The sequence below is a fragment of the Echeneis naucrates genome, chromosome 15, assembly GCF_900963305.1.
Source record: "Echeneis naucrates chromosome 15, fEcheNa1.1, whole genome shotgun sequence".
Lineage (NCBI taxonomy): Eukaryota > Metazoa > Chordata > Actinopteri > Carangiformes > Echeneidae > Echeneis > Echeneis naucrates.
Genome location: NC_042525.1, coordinates 6,261,376 through 6,278,348, shown reverse-complemented (window position 1 = coordinate 6,278,348; position 16,973 = coordinate 6,261,376). Strand labels below are relative to the sequence as shown.

At 42.0% G+C, this 16,973-nt stretch overlaps 1 protein-coding gene across 2 annotated transcripts in view; it reads left to right on the top strand.

Moving 5' to 3' along the window:
* The window catches only part of LOC115055880 (neurexin-1a), a 230,503-nt gene that overhangs the window by 78,872 nt on the left and 134,658 nt on the right, over positions 1–16,973 (top strand). The window contains exons 5-9 of one of the 2 annotated variants that reach the window (XM_029521935.1): positions 611–912; positions 4,025–4,048; positions 5,159–5,320; positions 10,261–10,702; positions 15,883–16,266. In XM_029521935.1, coding sequence (XP_029377795.1) covers positions 611–912; positions 4,025–4,048; positions 5,159–5,320; positions 10,261–10,702; positions 15,883–16,266 — 1,314 coding nt within the window. The remainder of the gene's footprint in view (positions 1–610; positions 913–4,024; positions 4,049–5,158; positions 5,321–10,260; positions 10,703–15,882; positions 16,267–16,973) is intronic. The other variant, XM_029521936.1, reaches the window with a different exon arrangement.

Genomic DNA, 16,973 nt, shown 5'->3' with positions numbered 1-16,973 from the left:
CTATTCATTTCTCAAGAGACTAGATCAGTCACAGAAAGTTCTATTAGCAGACTGTCTCATAAGAATGTACACGATTTCTATATGTGCATGTCTGTAATTCCCATTTGAAGCACCTGCTGTCTACAACGCCATGTGGGTGCCATGGTGAGATCTTGCACCTGTCACAAATTGAACAAAGGAGGAGCACAGCAGAAATTAATTTGTCTGACAAATCTGTAAATGAGCAGATGATCAGAATACGCAAGTTAAACCTCTTCTAAGCATGACGTGAAGTCTAAAAAGGCAGTTGTTGTGGAGTAGAGTTTATGGAATTGCTCTATAAATGTATTAAAAGTTGACATGTATCTAAGAGCGCATGCCATGCTGTGACCGACACACCTGTCATCTGGCTAAGGTAGGTGCAAGCTGGTCAATGACAGCTTGTAAATGTCTCAGATTGTACAAACCATCACATTTCCTTGTCACTGCACTCCGATTGCTGCGTGTTTATTATTAATACAACAATTTTTCTGACATTCTGTCTCATTTTTTTTTATTTGACAGCTTCCCAACAGGCACCCAAGAGGCCCTGGTATTAACGCAACACCTTTTTCTGTCTTTGTCTCCACAGGAAAAGAAGAGTATGTCGCAACCTTCAAAGGATCTGAGTTCTTCTGCTACGATTTGTCCCTGAACCCCATTCAAAGCAGCAGTGACGAAATCACATTGTCATTCAAAACCCTACAGAGGAATGGACTGATGCTGCACACAGGCAAATCGGCTGATTACGTCAACCTGGCACTGAAAAATGGGGCTGTCTCACTCGTCATTAATTTGGGGTCTGGAGCCTTTGAAGCTCTTGTGGAGCCAGTCAATGGGAAATTTAATGACAATGATTGGCATGATGTCAAAGTAACAAGGAATCTACGTCAGGTAACAGTACAGAGGATGATGCAGAGACTCAGTAAATGAATCAGAACAAATGCACTTAAATCATTACCATCATACAATATATAATTTTTTTCCAGGCATTGTAATTGGAGTGCTAAATTGAATCATGGTGGTTTATGGTGGAGACAAAACAGAACCACAAGTGAGCAGGGACATCTAAAAGTGAATCAAAACCTTTATTAAGTTACAGTTTGAGCGGGGAATAAAGGAAGAGGGAGATTTCTTTTAAAACTCTATTCGAAGGTTTCAGTTGCATGCAGACATTTGAAAACAAAGGTAGATTGTATTCAATTTGACTTAATCGGTTCTACCTTTTTTAAGGATCATGATGCTGTGATACCTTTAACAGTATTATGTCTAAAACACTTCTGTTTAAATATTTCACTGAAAAGGCAGTGCTATTGAAATAGAATATATCAGTACTTAATTTAGAGAGGTGGTTCATTTATTTATTTTTTATTTTATCGCAAAGCCTTCAACCACAGGGCTAGATTCAAGTCTCTCTCTTTTTTTTTTTTTTTTTTACATGTAGAGTGCAGTTACATTAACACTACCAACATGCACTTATGATGCGCACCTAACAGTCAACCCTTTTTCATCCATGTTTGAAAACAGCTGTTAAAATAAATGCAAGTGCATTTTTATAAAATTGCAGTGAAAATCCTGTTAAGGTCACAGAATACGTTGTGGCCCGAAGAGCTTAGCTAGCCCGCTTTGGATTCAAAGGAGAGACAGAAAGAAATGTGTGACTGCGTTTGGGTAGTTAAGTAAGAGCACATACTGCATACAGCTACATAGCCAACTCCAAATTTTATGCAAGTACCAGAAAGAGCTTTGAGGTCACACCCATATCCCTTCTCTTCATTTCAGTAGCACTGGCAAAGACAACTCTATTTTCTTTTCAATGGTTGCACCCCCTCTTATTTGACCGATTAAGAATTGCTGGTTGATGTAAGATGTGCCACTGGAAGTGCACAAGGATATAAAAAAAAGCAATTTAAAACTCTGGGGTGCTAAGATATTTACTGATTTACTCTCAGAATAGTGCCAAGTCGTTTGGTAGGGACTTGTATTGGCGACGTGTATAAGTGAAAGTCCCAAACTCCATCAGAGGAAACAAATCCATGTCATGGATGTGAGCAAAACTTGAGTGATTGGTGAGTGTTTCCATGTGTTTGAAACATGTTAGATTTTTACCAGGCCAATGTGTACTATATGGTATCGGGATGCAGTTGCAACCGCAAGTAACAGAATACCCTTGGACAGTACACAGACACATGTTCTCAGTGGTTTTGCAACACTCACAACAATTTCATTTGATGTAATGCACCACAGATGTGTGTTGTTGGTTAGAATTTCCTGCTGTAACATCCCTGTTGGCTAAAAGCTGCCACCACCAAAACAGGATCCTGATTACTGATTCCATTTACAGTAGGTTGATGTGTTATGACTCAGTTTGTCCAGTAAGTCTATTACAGCAAGACATGCAGTTTCCTCCAGTGCCCCAGGGCCCAAGTGGCCACGGGCGGAAAACCGAGTTGACAATGTGGCATTTTGGATTTACTCCCAACTGCACAAGCCACTTTTACAGCTCTCTGTTGAAGGAACCCTACAGAAACAACAAAGCTGAATTTTGCCATTTGGCCAGTCGCAACATAGCAGCAAAGCCATTTACCTGCAGACCCAGTGTCTACAACTTAGTAGATATTTGTGGGATAGCACTAAAAAAATAAAAAAATAAATAAAATAAACAGAGGAACTATACCTTTCAAGGAACAACATGAAAATGTGACATTTGCTCAAAGTGCCCTGCAATAAGCCGGTGACTTGGCTCTACCAATCAAAACTATCATTATATGTGAATATGTGTGAGAAATAAAAAAAAAAACAACAATAAAATAAGAATCCAAATAATAGATGGGATTTTGGGTCACCTCCATAGGAAAGAAAGCTTGAGGTTTAAACTCATACCATGTCAAAGACAAGAGTAAGTTCAGCATGCATAGGTACAAAGATGATTTTAAACGATCAGCGTTTTGGGAGTGCTGCCTGCAAAAAATGATAGCTCATCAACTTTGTCTGGTATGTTCATAGATCCCTTTACAATCTTTAGCCCACGTTTTAATTCACCTTGCAGACTCAGGCCTATAATTCTGACCTACATAAGACTCTTGGTAAGATTTAAAAGAGAAGTTAGACCAAGCTTTACGGACACATCATTAGGGTACCATCTCAGATCTGTTCCTGCTCGTTTGGTGGGAAATGTTTGTCTTCACCTCGCTGCCAAAGCTGTTTCTTTTGCAAAATCAACAAATTGACTATTTCCCTAATCTAAGGATTCGACCAGCTTGAACATCCGCTGCATTCAAATTGTGAAAGAAAACCAAGCATATTGAGTGCATGCCTATGGGGGAATCAAAGATGCCATCCTCCTCATCCTGTGTCAGGGTCTTCTTTGCTTTGTCTCATTGCAGTAAAGTGATCCTAAAGTTCATCAATAAGACCAAACGGAGGTACGGTATTATATGAACGCCGGAAAGTCTGATACACTGGATTGGTCTCGAGCCTAAAATCAAGTACAAAAGAATGCAAATAACAACAACAGTAAAAGGAAAACAAAAGCTTTTAACTGGTCTTGAACTTAGGACTATTAAAGAGGGTCAACTGATGTGCTTTAGGCATTCTTTTCTTACGAACCATTTGATGTCTGTCAGCCATAACCTTTTGTCAGGACTTGGGTAAGCGAGTTTCTTGTGTCACTCAGCGGTCTGGTCACATTCAGAAAATGGTGCAAACACACCATGAGGTACTTAGGAAGTCACTGGTCGAGCTCTGGTATCTCTTGTGGAGCATTATTGTTATTCCTTGGTCTGCTTTTTTCTTGTTAAACTTATTTTGCCCTTTTTTTCCTCTATGTTACTAACATGCTTTGGAAACAAACTAACATCATTCATGGAATGTGCCATTCTACTAACCAGTATGGTTTTTGCCGTTTAACAATGTACTAACAGGATTGACCATCATATATTATTTGAGTAACAATCGTTATTCTGTTCACAGTTTTTAATTTCCTTTCTCCCCCTTTTCCACAAAGCACTCAGGCATTGGACACGCTATGGTAAACAAACTACATTGTTCGGTAGATATCATTCTAATTGTTTCTTAGTTTGGGTTTGCCGTGTGTTTCTTTTCTTTCTTTTTTTACTGTAGACGTCATTTACAAAAAAAGGGAAATTGCGGTTGGTACTCTTCTGCTTACTTTTCGAATCCTTTTTGATTTCTTGGTTCATTCATTGGTTTCACCCTCTTTATTTCACTTGTTTCCTGTCCAATTCTGTTTGATCCACCTTTTTAGGAGCATCATTTCGAGCCTTTTGCATCAAGCTGTGGTTAATAATGAAGATCCTCTCCTGTCTGGCTGGCCTGATGCTCTTTGGCTCAGCCAGTTGTATCCCCATCCACTATGCATGGCATGCACTTTGACTACGTGTTGCAAATGTCACACTGCCCATTTGTCCACATCAACGTGACAGTCGAGCTGTATTTTGTCATTGGTGCTTCTCTGGTGCTTTCTTAGTTCTCTTTGTGAGCTTGCAGTGTCCCCTGAGTGTTTGCATGCACCCAACACTCTGGCAAGAGTCATGTAACTGATTCTCTATCCCAATTAAGAATTTGGGAACATTTTCTTTTTGTGTGCTAACAAAAAGAAAAAACAAATGCATGCCTGTTATTTTGTTTTTCTCAAAAAAATCTCAGTCATTGTCTTACACAATGACACAAGGTGATCGTGCTTTTCATAGCATGTGCTAAGTCTCTAACCTAGTGGCACGTTCTGATTTCTTTTTGTAGAAGTGCTGGACGTACTAATATGGAATTAATAATTAAACTAACCTAGATAACATTCTACTAACACCATTTTTGTGTCTGCTAAACAACTTTTACGTTGCAGTAGGGACAATACTAACACTGTAGTATGGGCAGTTTACTAACTCTCTAACTAGATTAGCATTCGAAGGCTTGCAGTCTTCCAACTAATCAAACTGGACAAAATAATAATAATAAAAAAAAAACAAGAAAAAAGACGAATGAAAACAGACATGAAAATGGGTTTCAGAAAAACAACATTTAGGGAAGTCTGTCATAGACAACAAGAAGGAAAAGCCAATAGTATTGCAGTGTATAGGCTCTCTGAGTATAGTGTATCCTTTCCCTGTGCTTTGTTGTCTAGGTAACAATATCCGTGGATGGGATTCTGACCACCACAGGATATACACAAGAAGACTACACCATGCTAGGCTCTGACGACTTTTTCTATGTTGGAGGGAGTCCTAGCACAGCTGACCTGCCCGGATCTCCAGTTAGCAACAACTTCATGGGCTGCCTCAAGGAGGTAAACACCACTTCTTTGTACACTCTGTGGCTGGTGGGTGTACCGGATATGACTGGCGTCACCTTAGGACTCCACAACCGACGCTTCCGTCCACACGCTGATCCTGTCTCATCCTTTTAAGCATTGCTTCAGTTTTTGTTTTTTTTTTCCACTTCCTTTTCCTCACATGCTCCGAACTTTATTTTCTCCTCAGTGCACTCATATTGTTTTCAGCACATGCACACACACACACACACGTATGTGTGTCAGGGTGCGCGCTCTACCACACATCCCCACATGCAGAGCTCCGTCTTGAAGCAAAATTTACTGCAACCTCCTCGCAGCTCTGTCTGGTGCACTTCAAAGAGGAGCAGTGATCCGGGGATAAGGCAGCAGGATTTTCATGAATTGTCAGCCGGGTGACACACTTAACTCCTACACTATTCTATGTCTTCGACTACCCATCATGTCTGACCTTATTCCTGTTACATTTGATCATTGTCAGCATTAGTATCAAACTTCAAAGTGCTTGAAATGTGCAACGTGAGGTGCCTCACCTCTGGAAAAACAGCACACAGCAAAGTGCAGCAATATACATAACTGATGCTGTCTGGTGATGATTTGAATGCAGCGCGTTTTGTATCTTCGGCGCTTGATGGCATAATGGGGCCTTTGAATCTGGTTCATGACTTACAGTATTTCATTTGTCACTCAGACCTTTAAGAGCATGTGTATGTAGTCTATACTTTATCCCCTGGAGATGAGCTGAGGAAGGTAGACCAGGAGGTAATTTCTATATCAGAGGGATCATAAGTTAAACCTTGCAGTCTAAGAAATGCAGTCGTGTTTTTTATTTTTGTTGGATAGTAGGGATTATGACCCAAAGATTTTACCCCAAGCCTTGAGGTATATACAAATATCCAGAAAGTACTGCAAAATTATCTACTCGTTGATCTTTAAATTTCAAAAACTGTCAGTCCTTTTTCTCATTGCTCCTTTGGTGTCCTACATTTTGACTCTCACCTCAAGCTTTCATCCTCAGCGAACCTCCAGGAGAGGTCTGAGATGACTGTGTTTAATGAGCGGGCAGGGATGTGGACGACATGTCCACATGTCGTGTACGGCTCATTAGTGGTGTGGTTGTTACAGAGGACTGTCTTAGTTAACTGCATGTCCTCGAGGTGCTGCAGCTGTGGTGACAACAGGAATGGGACTGGCGCACCCTGAGTTTGGACTTCCGTCCCACTGAGCTGCCCGTCGCTGTACAGGATCAACCCAACCACAGTGGCTGCTCTCACCATTCAATCAATGCATGCGATTGCTCAAAAATTTGAATATTGTGCAGGGCTGTGATACTTCCTAGGATATAGGAGACACAAAATTCCTCTTTTATTTGGATTATCTAATATCCTTTATATAGTTTTACCAGACAAATGTAGATGTCAATACCAAATAAAGACGAGGCCCATACACTGTTAAATCCACAGTTACTTTCATCTGCTTGTTTCTGACATTTTTACTATATTGACAAGCTCGCTGCATCACCTCATGCAGCCTGTTGAATTAAACAGAAGCCAGCTCTCAGGTAAGCTTGGGTGTATGTTGTGAAAACATATGAGCAATGGTCTAACAGCATGTGCCGTGGGCTCTGATTGATGGCCTGTTCCCCAGAGGCTTGTTGCAGTATTTGTGTGCAGATTCCAGCCTGAGTTGCCACGCCCGCCTGTTGGTGCTGATGGCAAAACAAACGGTGGTGCAGTAATAGCTCAGTTGTCACAGCCCCTAGCTTGATGACAAATTAGTGCAGCACTACTAGTGCAACCAGTTGTGGCTCAGACCGACGCGCCTTTGACTCTGAAAGGTGCCCTTTGTCTTGACTATAAAGAATTGATTGTGTTTTTTTTTTTGTTTGTTTGTTTGTTTGTTTTTTGACTGCATCTGTTGCACTTTCAGTCACAATGATTACAACAGGGATCATCATCTAGGGTTTTTGTTGTTTTTGCATCCCTTTTCATTGCACATCTCCGTTTCTGTAAAATGTGGAGAAAAAAAATCAGTTTATCTCTGTGTCAGACTGGTGAACGCATTGTGCTGTGCATTTTTTGTTTGAGCGAAGATGATGGTATGAGATTAATGGCCTCGTCATCATCCTCTTACTGTTTTACTTACAGTTAAATGCAGATTGATAGAGTCGGTCACCAAGCGATACATAATTCAGATGTGCCACATCGTGCTCTACCTAACGAACGGTTAGACACACCAGATCCGAACGGCCGATAAACACAATGCCCCATGCAAATGCAGTCCCATCGGAGGTGTCCCCTTTATTCAGGTGAATGCTTAGCATGACAGCAGATAAAGAACACAGCCTGGGTTTTCCACAGCTGTAACTCATGTGATGTGGCCTGTCGAAAGCAGTAGAAACAATTACAACTTAAAAATCTTTTGTTATGTAAATACATTTGGATGCTGCAATCATGATATTGCTATCCATCACTAGATTATCTTATGTACCAATTAGTAGTGCTCGAGCACCATGGAAGAGAGCACTGACTATGCTCATGCCCCCGAGGGGTTGTTGTTAAATATTATTTGCTCCTTTATTGCTTCTTTAAGTGTTGACAGGTTTGTGTTCAATGTCTGATTTGCCCTCGCAATATTTGCTATGCCACTTCATCTACAGAGGCTACCAGAATAATTTGTGTGTGTGTGTGTGTGTGTGTGTGTGTGTGTGTTTTGGTGGTGGTAATTTTCTAAATATCATGACCGCAGTGACGTTTTAATTAAAACACGTTGACATCCACCAAAACATTAATTAGTTTCTCATGTGAAATTTGGCTGCAGCTAGACGGCGATGCTCACGATCCTAGCTGCACTTTCACCAGATACTTTTTCACGGTTGTGATTGGATAATGGCAAGGTTTGGGCTGTATGTAAATTTAGTAAGCATTCTGCCGGTTACAGTAACAATCCTCTCACTGAAGTGTGGCATTCACTGCCTCTTAACACACGTTGCAGCTACTTCCACAAATTGATCAGTAGTTTTAAGATTTAATTCAGAAGCAGCTTTCTACAGGATATAAAAGGAAATTTGTTTTGCTATTTAATCTATAAAACTCAAGTTTACCACACAAATGGAGTTGTCAAGAGAGACAAAAGGTGGATAAAAAATGACCAGGGTTTCTAATTGTTCAATTAATTCCTGCACTGGACCATATCATAATAACCCTAAACCATTGTTAATTAGCAATTTAGTGACAAAGGGCTGCTACTATGTGTCAGTTGTGCACCTGAGCTCTTGAGCAGCACTTGGCACCACAAAGGTCGCAGCTCTAATGTGCCTCATTAGTTGAAGCACAGTGTCTGATACAGTTTCCGAGAATATGAACTGGCAATGATGTGAGAGTTGAAAAAAAACAACAACAACTTGTCGACATTTGGGGCAGCACGGCAGCATAGTGGTTAGCGCTGTTGCTGTACAACAAGAAGGTCGGGGGTTCAGTTCCCGGGGCCTTGCTGTGCAGAGTTTGTATGTGTGTGGGTTTCCTCCGGTGACATGAATGATTGGTGACTCTAAATTGCCCGTAGGTCTGAGTGTGAGTGATTTTCATCTCCATCTGTCTCTGAGTGTTGGCCCCGTGATGGACTGGCGACCTGTCCAGGGTGCATCCTGCCACAGGATTGGTTCCAGCAACCCCCTGCGACCCGGAAACAGATAAACAGCAGAAAATGAATGAATGTGGACATTTTGATTTCATAATTTTTCAAAATGATAAACTGAATGTTGCCATGTGTATGTATGGCCCGAGTGTACTCATGTTTAATCTGCTGTAGAGAGGCATGTTCATTGTCTGCCCACTTTCATTCTGATCACAGACTCAGACAGGGGCCTTAATCAACGTTTTACTCCACACCTGCAATCAAGGCGGAGGTTTAAATTTACCACTTGTCATCTCTTTTTCTCCACAAAGGATCCCAAGAGATGCTACCTGATGTAACAATTTTCACTAATGTCTCTTAGATTCTGATTTCCTTTTCGTTGACAATAGAGGTAAATGTTAGAAACTGATGTCTCAATGATTTGCATTTCACCCAGCCTTAATACAGTATGCATGTATTGTGAAGGCCTTAGATTGGGAGAAAATAGAACTGGGTGATGTGTGTGATGTCTAGCAAACAAGGAAAAGACAAAAGGAGAGGTTTTTCTTTTCTCTTTTTTGCAGGCACTGGACAAAAACTCTGGAGGTCTGCACACTGCCACGCTCCACAATGTTTTATTGACTATTGTTTTGCAACCTCTGATCAGTCAGATCTTCTTCAGGCAAAAACAACAACGACACCAAAAAAATGTCACAATTGTAATGTTGTTTGTGTATCAATCACGGTTTCCGACACCTGCAGATGGAGTGTGTCTTCAGGCAAACGGCAATCATTGACACCCCTCATCAAACGATGAGATAAATACATTTGTCTTTACAAGTCATAGGTTGAGCTGAGAAAGTCCATCTTATAGATTGCTGTGGGGGCGGAACGACGCGTGGACAGCTGCTGTTTTTCATGTCCACCTCTGTCACCTTTGAAAGCAATTATACATTATCACCAGACTTGCAGGCAGGTGTAACGGGGGTCAGAGCATGCCAGGGCAATTCAAACCTGGACCTTCACTGACCCAAAGCAATTGAGAAGCCAAGAGCATTGACCAATACTGCTTTAAATGGTCCTTTAATAAATGTTCCTACACTTGGCTGGGCTTAGACAACCTCTGACAGAGTACGCTGCCAGGACGTGATTCAGTTTTAGATCACTGGGGACAATTTTATTATGTCTGTGTTTTGACGAACCAGTTTTCATCTCATTCCTGAGTGATGGAAGTGCCACAGTTTGGGGCAACTTTTGCATATGAGATATGCTATTCTATGCACGGCGGGAGATTTGACTTTCTCTCTCTCCTCCCGATTCAGGTTGTTTACAAAAACAATGACGTGAGACTTGAGCTCTCCAGGCTGGCTAGACAGGGCGATCCCAAGATGAAGATCCACGGAACTGTGGCTTTCAAGTGTGAGAACGTGGCCACTCTGGACCCCATCACATTTGAGACGCCAGAATCCTTCATCATCCTCAACAAATGGAACGCCAAGAAGACAGGCTCCATTTCCTTTGACTTCCGCACCACAGAGCCCAACGGCCTTCTCCTCTTCAGCCATGGCAAGCCCAAACAGCAGCCAAAGGATTCAAAGAGTCCCCAGACTCTCAAGGTGGACTTTTTTGCCATTGAGATGTTGGATGGCCACCTCTACCTGCTACTGGACATGGGCTCAGGAACCACAAAGACCAGAGCAGTCAATAAGAAAGTCAATGATGGCGAGTGGTACCATGTGGACTTCCAGAGAGACGGCAGATCAGGTAACTTATAATTGTTTGATCAAGACTGTGTTGTAGAAAAGCGCGAGATCTTGACACATCTGTGGTGGCCCTGTAGAGTCCAACACAGAGAATTTAAGGAAACGCTTGCAAATAGACCAAAGAAAAGCAAGCACAGAAAACATTTTCTAGATTAAATTTGACAGCATATTATGAATGTGTTTTTTTCCATAACTGCACTCTCTGGGCCACCCTGGGCCAGGGCATTCATAAATATCTGCATGTTTGTTGTTAGGGTGAAGACTATAGTCAGTACAGCCTGAATGATTACGCAACATTAAGCAGAATCCTCAAGTAGAATACCCGGGGTGCACAATGGAGATATAATTTTTATATCCGGTACAAAAACACCATTTGAGGATAAAAATACTGGTTTCTGTGAGTGAAATAAGCTGTTAAATGCTGAAAGCAAACCGAAAGGTTTCGATGCCACTACCTGAACGTCAGATGATTGCTATCTGTCATGTGTCAGGACATTCCAGACAAATATTTGCCACAAAATAACTTGCCCTGTCTCCCATTGTGTCGTCTGAGCCCCAGGTTGCTCTGCTCCGGTCCCCGCTGATTTGCTTATCTAAGCAGCAATTTGTTAGTGTGTGCTTGGAGCCAAGGCCTTGCAATGTCATGCTGCAAATTAGATATACCCCTTGACCATGTTTTCCACTCCATCTCAAGAGGTGGAAATTAGATTAACTGTTTCATTACCCCCCAAAGCAAGCACTGGGTTGCGGTTTAGATTGAGCTATGTACACTGTTAAAATAGCAATACAGCCCGTGCTTGAAGGGACTGAATACAGTCATATACAATAATAAATGGCATTGAGTGGCTTCTGCCTTAACATAAGTTGGAGGCGGGGATAAAAGATGTGACTTCTCAAACAGCATAAATCCACAACATTTAGTCACGGCAGAGCGAACTGTAAGAAATGCTGTTTTGTTAAATTACACTGTGTTCGTTATCTGTTTAGTAACCTCCCATCATCCACCCCCGCACTTACAGTGCACGCACACACACAAATGCTATTGAAAATCTTTTTGTGTTAGTCGAGCTCTCACCGATCGCTCCTCTGTCTACCCTGCCTAAGTTTCCATGGAAACAGGAGGTGGTCTCTCCCAGGACTGAGACAGTTACTGCACAGCGCTATGCTGAGCTCTGCACTAATGACATTTCCGAAAGAACTTCTCCTCTCCTCAAGTCTAAGACATCAACACTTACGTATTGGATTGTAAAGGGGAAATAAAAAGGTCCCTGCAATGTGATGACTGCAGGATGATGTGAGAGGAGTAACAAAATGGCACGGCTGGATCAACACTGTGCTTTCACACACACAGATTCAAATTACAGAACACTTTGCAAATTTACCTGAGCTGTTTTTATCTTTCCTCACCTTTTCAAATTTAAGCCAATTAAACTCTACAAATATGCCATCCTACTGAATCTAAGGTCTCGTATCTGGAGAATTTCATGAACTGCACAGAGCACTATTTGGATTGTTTAATGATGTGTGCACTGTACCTCAAATGTAAGCAAATACATTTTTGAACTTCCTTTATACTGAATAGGCCTCGCATGATTTCCAGCCACACAGGACACATGCAACTTTAATGGTGAATAGCATTTTTGTGCAAACAGAGTGATATAAAAAAAACTTTCACAGCAGCTTTTCTAAAGGCAAGTTTTTTCTATTTACTTTCTGCATATATTATTGACAGATATCAATATTTGAATAAAAGCTGTCGCATTCTGTTTACAACTGAGCATAACAAATTTCTGCAAAATTATTGTTCCCTCAAGTTCCTACTGTGACAGAATGCTCATGGAGACTATTATTCCCCCATATGTTTTTTTTTTGTTATACATTTGAATATTTTCTAAAAATTGAAGTGATTCTAAAACATAAGAAATTAATGTAGTAGTCCCCCGAGAGCACGAGTCATAAAACATATGTTGAGCTCTGTTTTTAATCTGCATGTCAGATGTTTTATGTTTACACCACCGAGCACATCACTCAGAACAAAAGTGCAACACAACAGCCAGACATAATTATCTGCAGTTGGGTCCTCCATGTGTGGCTCGTCCTGCAGCAGGGACAATGGCGGAAAACGATCCCTGGCCTATTTAGTTCAGCAGTCTCTCCCCGCAGGAAGTGAGCCTGTAAATGGACTCTTGCTCTCAGACAGCATCTTCTAACCTCAATGCATTAGAGTCGCTGTGAGACACTCTGCTTTTAAGTGAGGGTGTCTGCGCTGGCAGTGCCGTGGGTCACTCATCAGAGACATTACATGGACATCGCTGTGTTGTATCTTCACTTCCCGCCCGTGTGCGCACACACTACAGCTTCCAACAAACAAGCATGCATATCAGTAAGCACATGAACAGGAACCATGCACGTACACACATTCATAGACAACGAACCCTCCCCCCCCCACACACACACACATATCCTCACAGCCCACTCTCAAGCTTCTCTCTCTACAGAGAATCCAATCACATAGAGAGATTTGGCCGTATCGCCCTAACTGGATTGTGGTAATCCCCTGTCTAACATGTTTTGGGGATGTGTGAGTGGGGTTAGGGGACATCATGCCAAGTTGAGCCTGCCTGCTGATGCAGAAAGTGTGAGAGAGATCTGAGCTGTCACTTGGACCCCTGCCTTCAGGTTTGATGATGGAGCAGCACTCACAGGTCAGCCCGTAGAGGTAGAGAGTAAAAGAGAAAAATGCGGTCATAGTGTTTTAAAACTTCTCTGGAGTTCTGATCCTCATCATCCTCATTTATTGTCCGCATCATCACTTTGACCGTCCTCTACTTTACTGTACATCCCGTACTCGATTCTCCAGATATTATTTGCTGCTGTGTATTCTCATCTGATTTCTTATCTGTCATCGTACACCCCTCCCTCATCTTCTTTCCAGACATCTTTATCTCCATTTTCCCATCTTGTTCTGCATCCATCTCCTCCTCTTTTATGCTCAGTAGCATTCGCAGAGACACATCCCCTTCCCCTTTTGGCTGTGACTAATGTTCCAAACATAGGCGGTCCTACAGTGTGTATATGTATAACGTTTCCCATGCTGCAAGCTCAGTGATGGCACATGTCCTCATGGGATTGTATAGTGCCTTTTGACTTAACATAGCTTGACTGTGTTTACACACTTCCTTACGGGACTTTGACAAGTGAGCAGAGCAATCTAAGCAGATGCTTGAGAGATGCTGACATCCTTCTCTTGTCTTGCACTTGCATCAGTTTAGACAGACATGCTTACTTTATGCTTACAGCTTTTTTATTTGCTGTTTATGACCATCTTATAGCATGAGAAGAAGTCACTGGATGATTACTCCTGAAGTATTTACAGTGCAAAAGAAGTGACTTCAATCATACGATGGCTTTTATCTGTCATGTGCTGAGAGCTGACCGTGGGTGTTATGCCTTTACAACCTACTGAGTGTATATATTTCCGCCATGATTCATGCTGACCGTCTTTCCTCAGCCAGGCCCCTGCTCTACTGCGAGAAAAGTTTCCTCGCTAATGAGTTTGATGTAGTGAGCTCGTTAGCTCTAACCTGAAGGGAGCTGTTCTGGCTGCGTGACGGGTGCCCCTTGCCAAGTGTGCAAAGCTTGGAAGTCACAACAGCTGTGGCTGGAGAGAGCAGGGGCAGTGGGTGGCCGCGGGAAAGTGCTGGAACAGATGCCTGGGGCCAAGACCTGGAGAAAAGAGTTGGAACATGGTAGCAGGACCAGGTTAATCATTGTGCACTTGGTCGTTAGCTGTCCCTCTCAAACGGTCTTATGAGTAGGCTGAATCACCTTGCCAATAAAAAAAACAAAAAAACAAGCATATATCACCAAGATTATTGTTTCAATTTACCAGATTACAACGTAAACCAAAAGCACCAAGAAATTGTGCTTTTAATAAAAAGTAAAGACGTAGATATTTATCTTACATATAATTGATTGTGATATGTACATTCATGCATGCTAATGGTAGCACAAATGAAATGTGAAAGGCCTAATTTAATGTCGAATGCTTCTCGGGCAACCCTGTTGAAAATTCATATGTGGCTTAGGGCTTGTTTTCCAACGTAAACACTTTGAGTACAAAAGTCACTTAAAAGCTGCGCTGCTCTTTCACATACAAGCAGTTAGGACTCTGCTGTGAAGCCGGGGGCAATCAGCTAATAACTGCTTCATATCTTCCATGCCATGCATCTGCCACTCAAAATGCAAATTATGACTTTATGGCAATTTTGCTTTTGAGCCTCCTTAGCGTGTCATTTCTCTGCTGCTCTCCCCAGGCAGTGCCGTGTGCAGCTCCTGGGCAGCACAGTATATAGATTACTGGACCTGGATGCGGGCAGTGTATGCAGGCGCCATTAATTAAAGATCCACAATGGCTCCTGCACTGAGAGTAACAGATCCATATACAAATTAATCACCTAGTCTGAGTCCCACAGTAAGGCTTTCCTTTTTCTCAGCTTTACAGTCCAGTCATGTCCGCCGTTGTTTACCGTGCTCCAGATCGAGAATTAAACCTGAATGAGAGCAATAAATCATGGTGGGGGAAACACACAAACTCTCATTGCAGGTTTATGTGTTGAAGAGGCAAACAGAAGGAGAGACGGGTTAAAAAAAAAAAAAAAAAAAAGAACAGCTTGAAGTGCGTTAATCAAGTTCCAAAAAATGGCTGCAATGTTTGTTTGTTGTTTTTGTTTTTGTTTTGTTTAGTTTTTTTGTTTGGTGGCTGAAATGATAGAGGGGCCAATGATTTTTCTTTTCCCATCATTTCTGTTTTATGACCACTGCTTTATAGATAAAGAAGATTTATGTTCGGAAATCCACAGAAAATGGAGGGGATACTCTGAGGGATCTCAGATTAGGCTACTAATAGACTGGCTGTCCTGTGATTAATGTGTCTTATCAACACTCATCAGTCATTCTAAATGAAGAAAATCCTGACCGTGTCCAGATGGATAAAAGTAATTAGGTTAATTTCTTCATCAAATATTCTTTAAATGGGTCTTCTCTGCATGTTTGTGTTTCTGTGGGGCAGATAGTATTTTTTGGCAGCTACAGCTATCAATAGGTGTCCGGTGGAGTGAATGTATCCGTAGTTCTAAAAAGAAAAGATAACCTTCTCCTACTTTGGATTTTTCTTTTTAGGTACCATTTCCATCAACACCCTCCGTACTGCCTACACAGCCCCGGGAGAAAGTGAGATCCTGGACTTGGATGACAATCTCTACCTTGGGGGTCTGCCAGAGAACAAAATGGGCCTGGTGTTCCCCACTGAGGTGTGGACAGCCCTGCTTAACTACGGCTATGTGGGCTGCATCCGGGATCTATTCATTGATGGACAGAGTAAGGATGTCCGTCGCTTGGCAGAGATCCAGAAGGCTGCAGGGGTGAAGCCTTCGTGTTCCAAGGAGCCTCCAAAACAGTGCTTGAGCAACCCCTGCCAAAACAATGGGATCTGTAGAGAGGGCTGGAACCGCTATGTGTGTGACTGCTCTGGGACTGGATACTTGGGACGCTCCTGTGAAAGAGGTAAAGCTGTTTTTTTTTTTTTTTTTTTTCATCTGTCTTGGTCGATCCAGCTGTACAAACACATGTAATTTCTGTCTCGTCGACAGATTTATGCGCATGCCAAATGTTGATACTGATTCTGCACAATGACACATTTCTTGCACACCATGCATTGTCCTCTGAAATAGGCACCAAACACAGAAGTGTAAATAGCATTGACATCAAACGAAACCAGAAGAAAAGCATAACTTTAATTATACCCACTTATAGATTTAGTTTTCACTTTCTGAAATGGACCTCTTTTTATGTTCAGGCTGAGCAGAATCACAAAAATCTATAGCTTCTCTCTCTCTTTTTCTTTTCTTTCGTTTTTTTTATCTAGGCTAATGGGAGAAACAAAGTGTTGTATTTAGTGTCAGACAGAGGTAGAGGTAGAAAGAGTCGGGTTACACAAACCGTTGAGTGGCTCGTGTCAGGCCATGTTGAGTGGCAGGTGACTGATGCACCGCCGAGGAGCTCCTGGTCACGTCCACCGTACACACAAGCCTGTAAATTGGCTGTCTTCTGCTAACCATTTGGCTCATCAAACCACTCGCTCATGACCAGACCTGGTGCAGAATACTTATCCCTTTTCTCCTCCAGAGAAGAGAAATAGGAGAGGTGAGTGTTACACAGTTGAACTCTTCTAGCGCCATGTTTTAGCTGATGCACATCTGACTCTGCCGTAG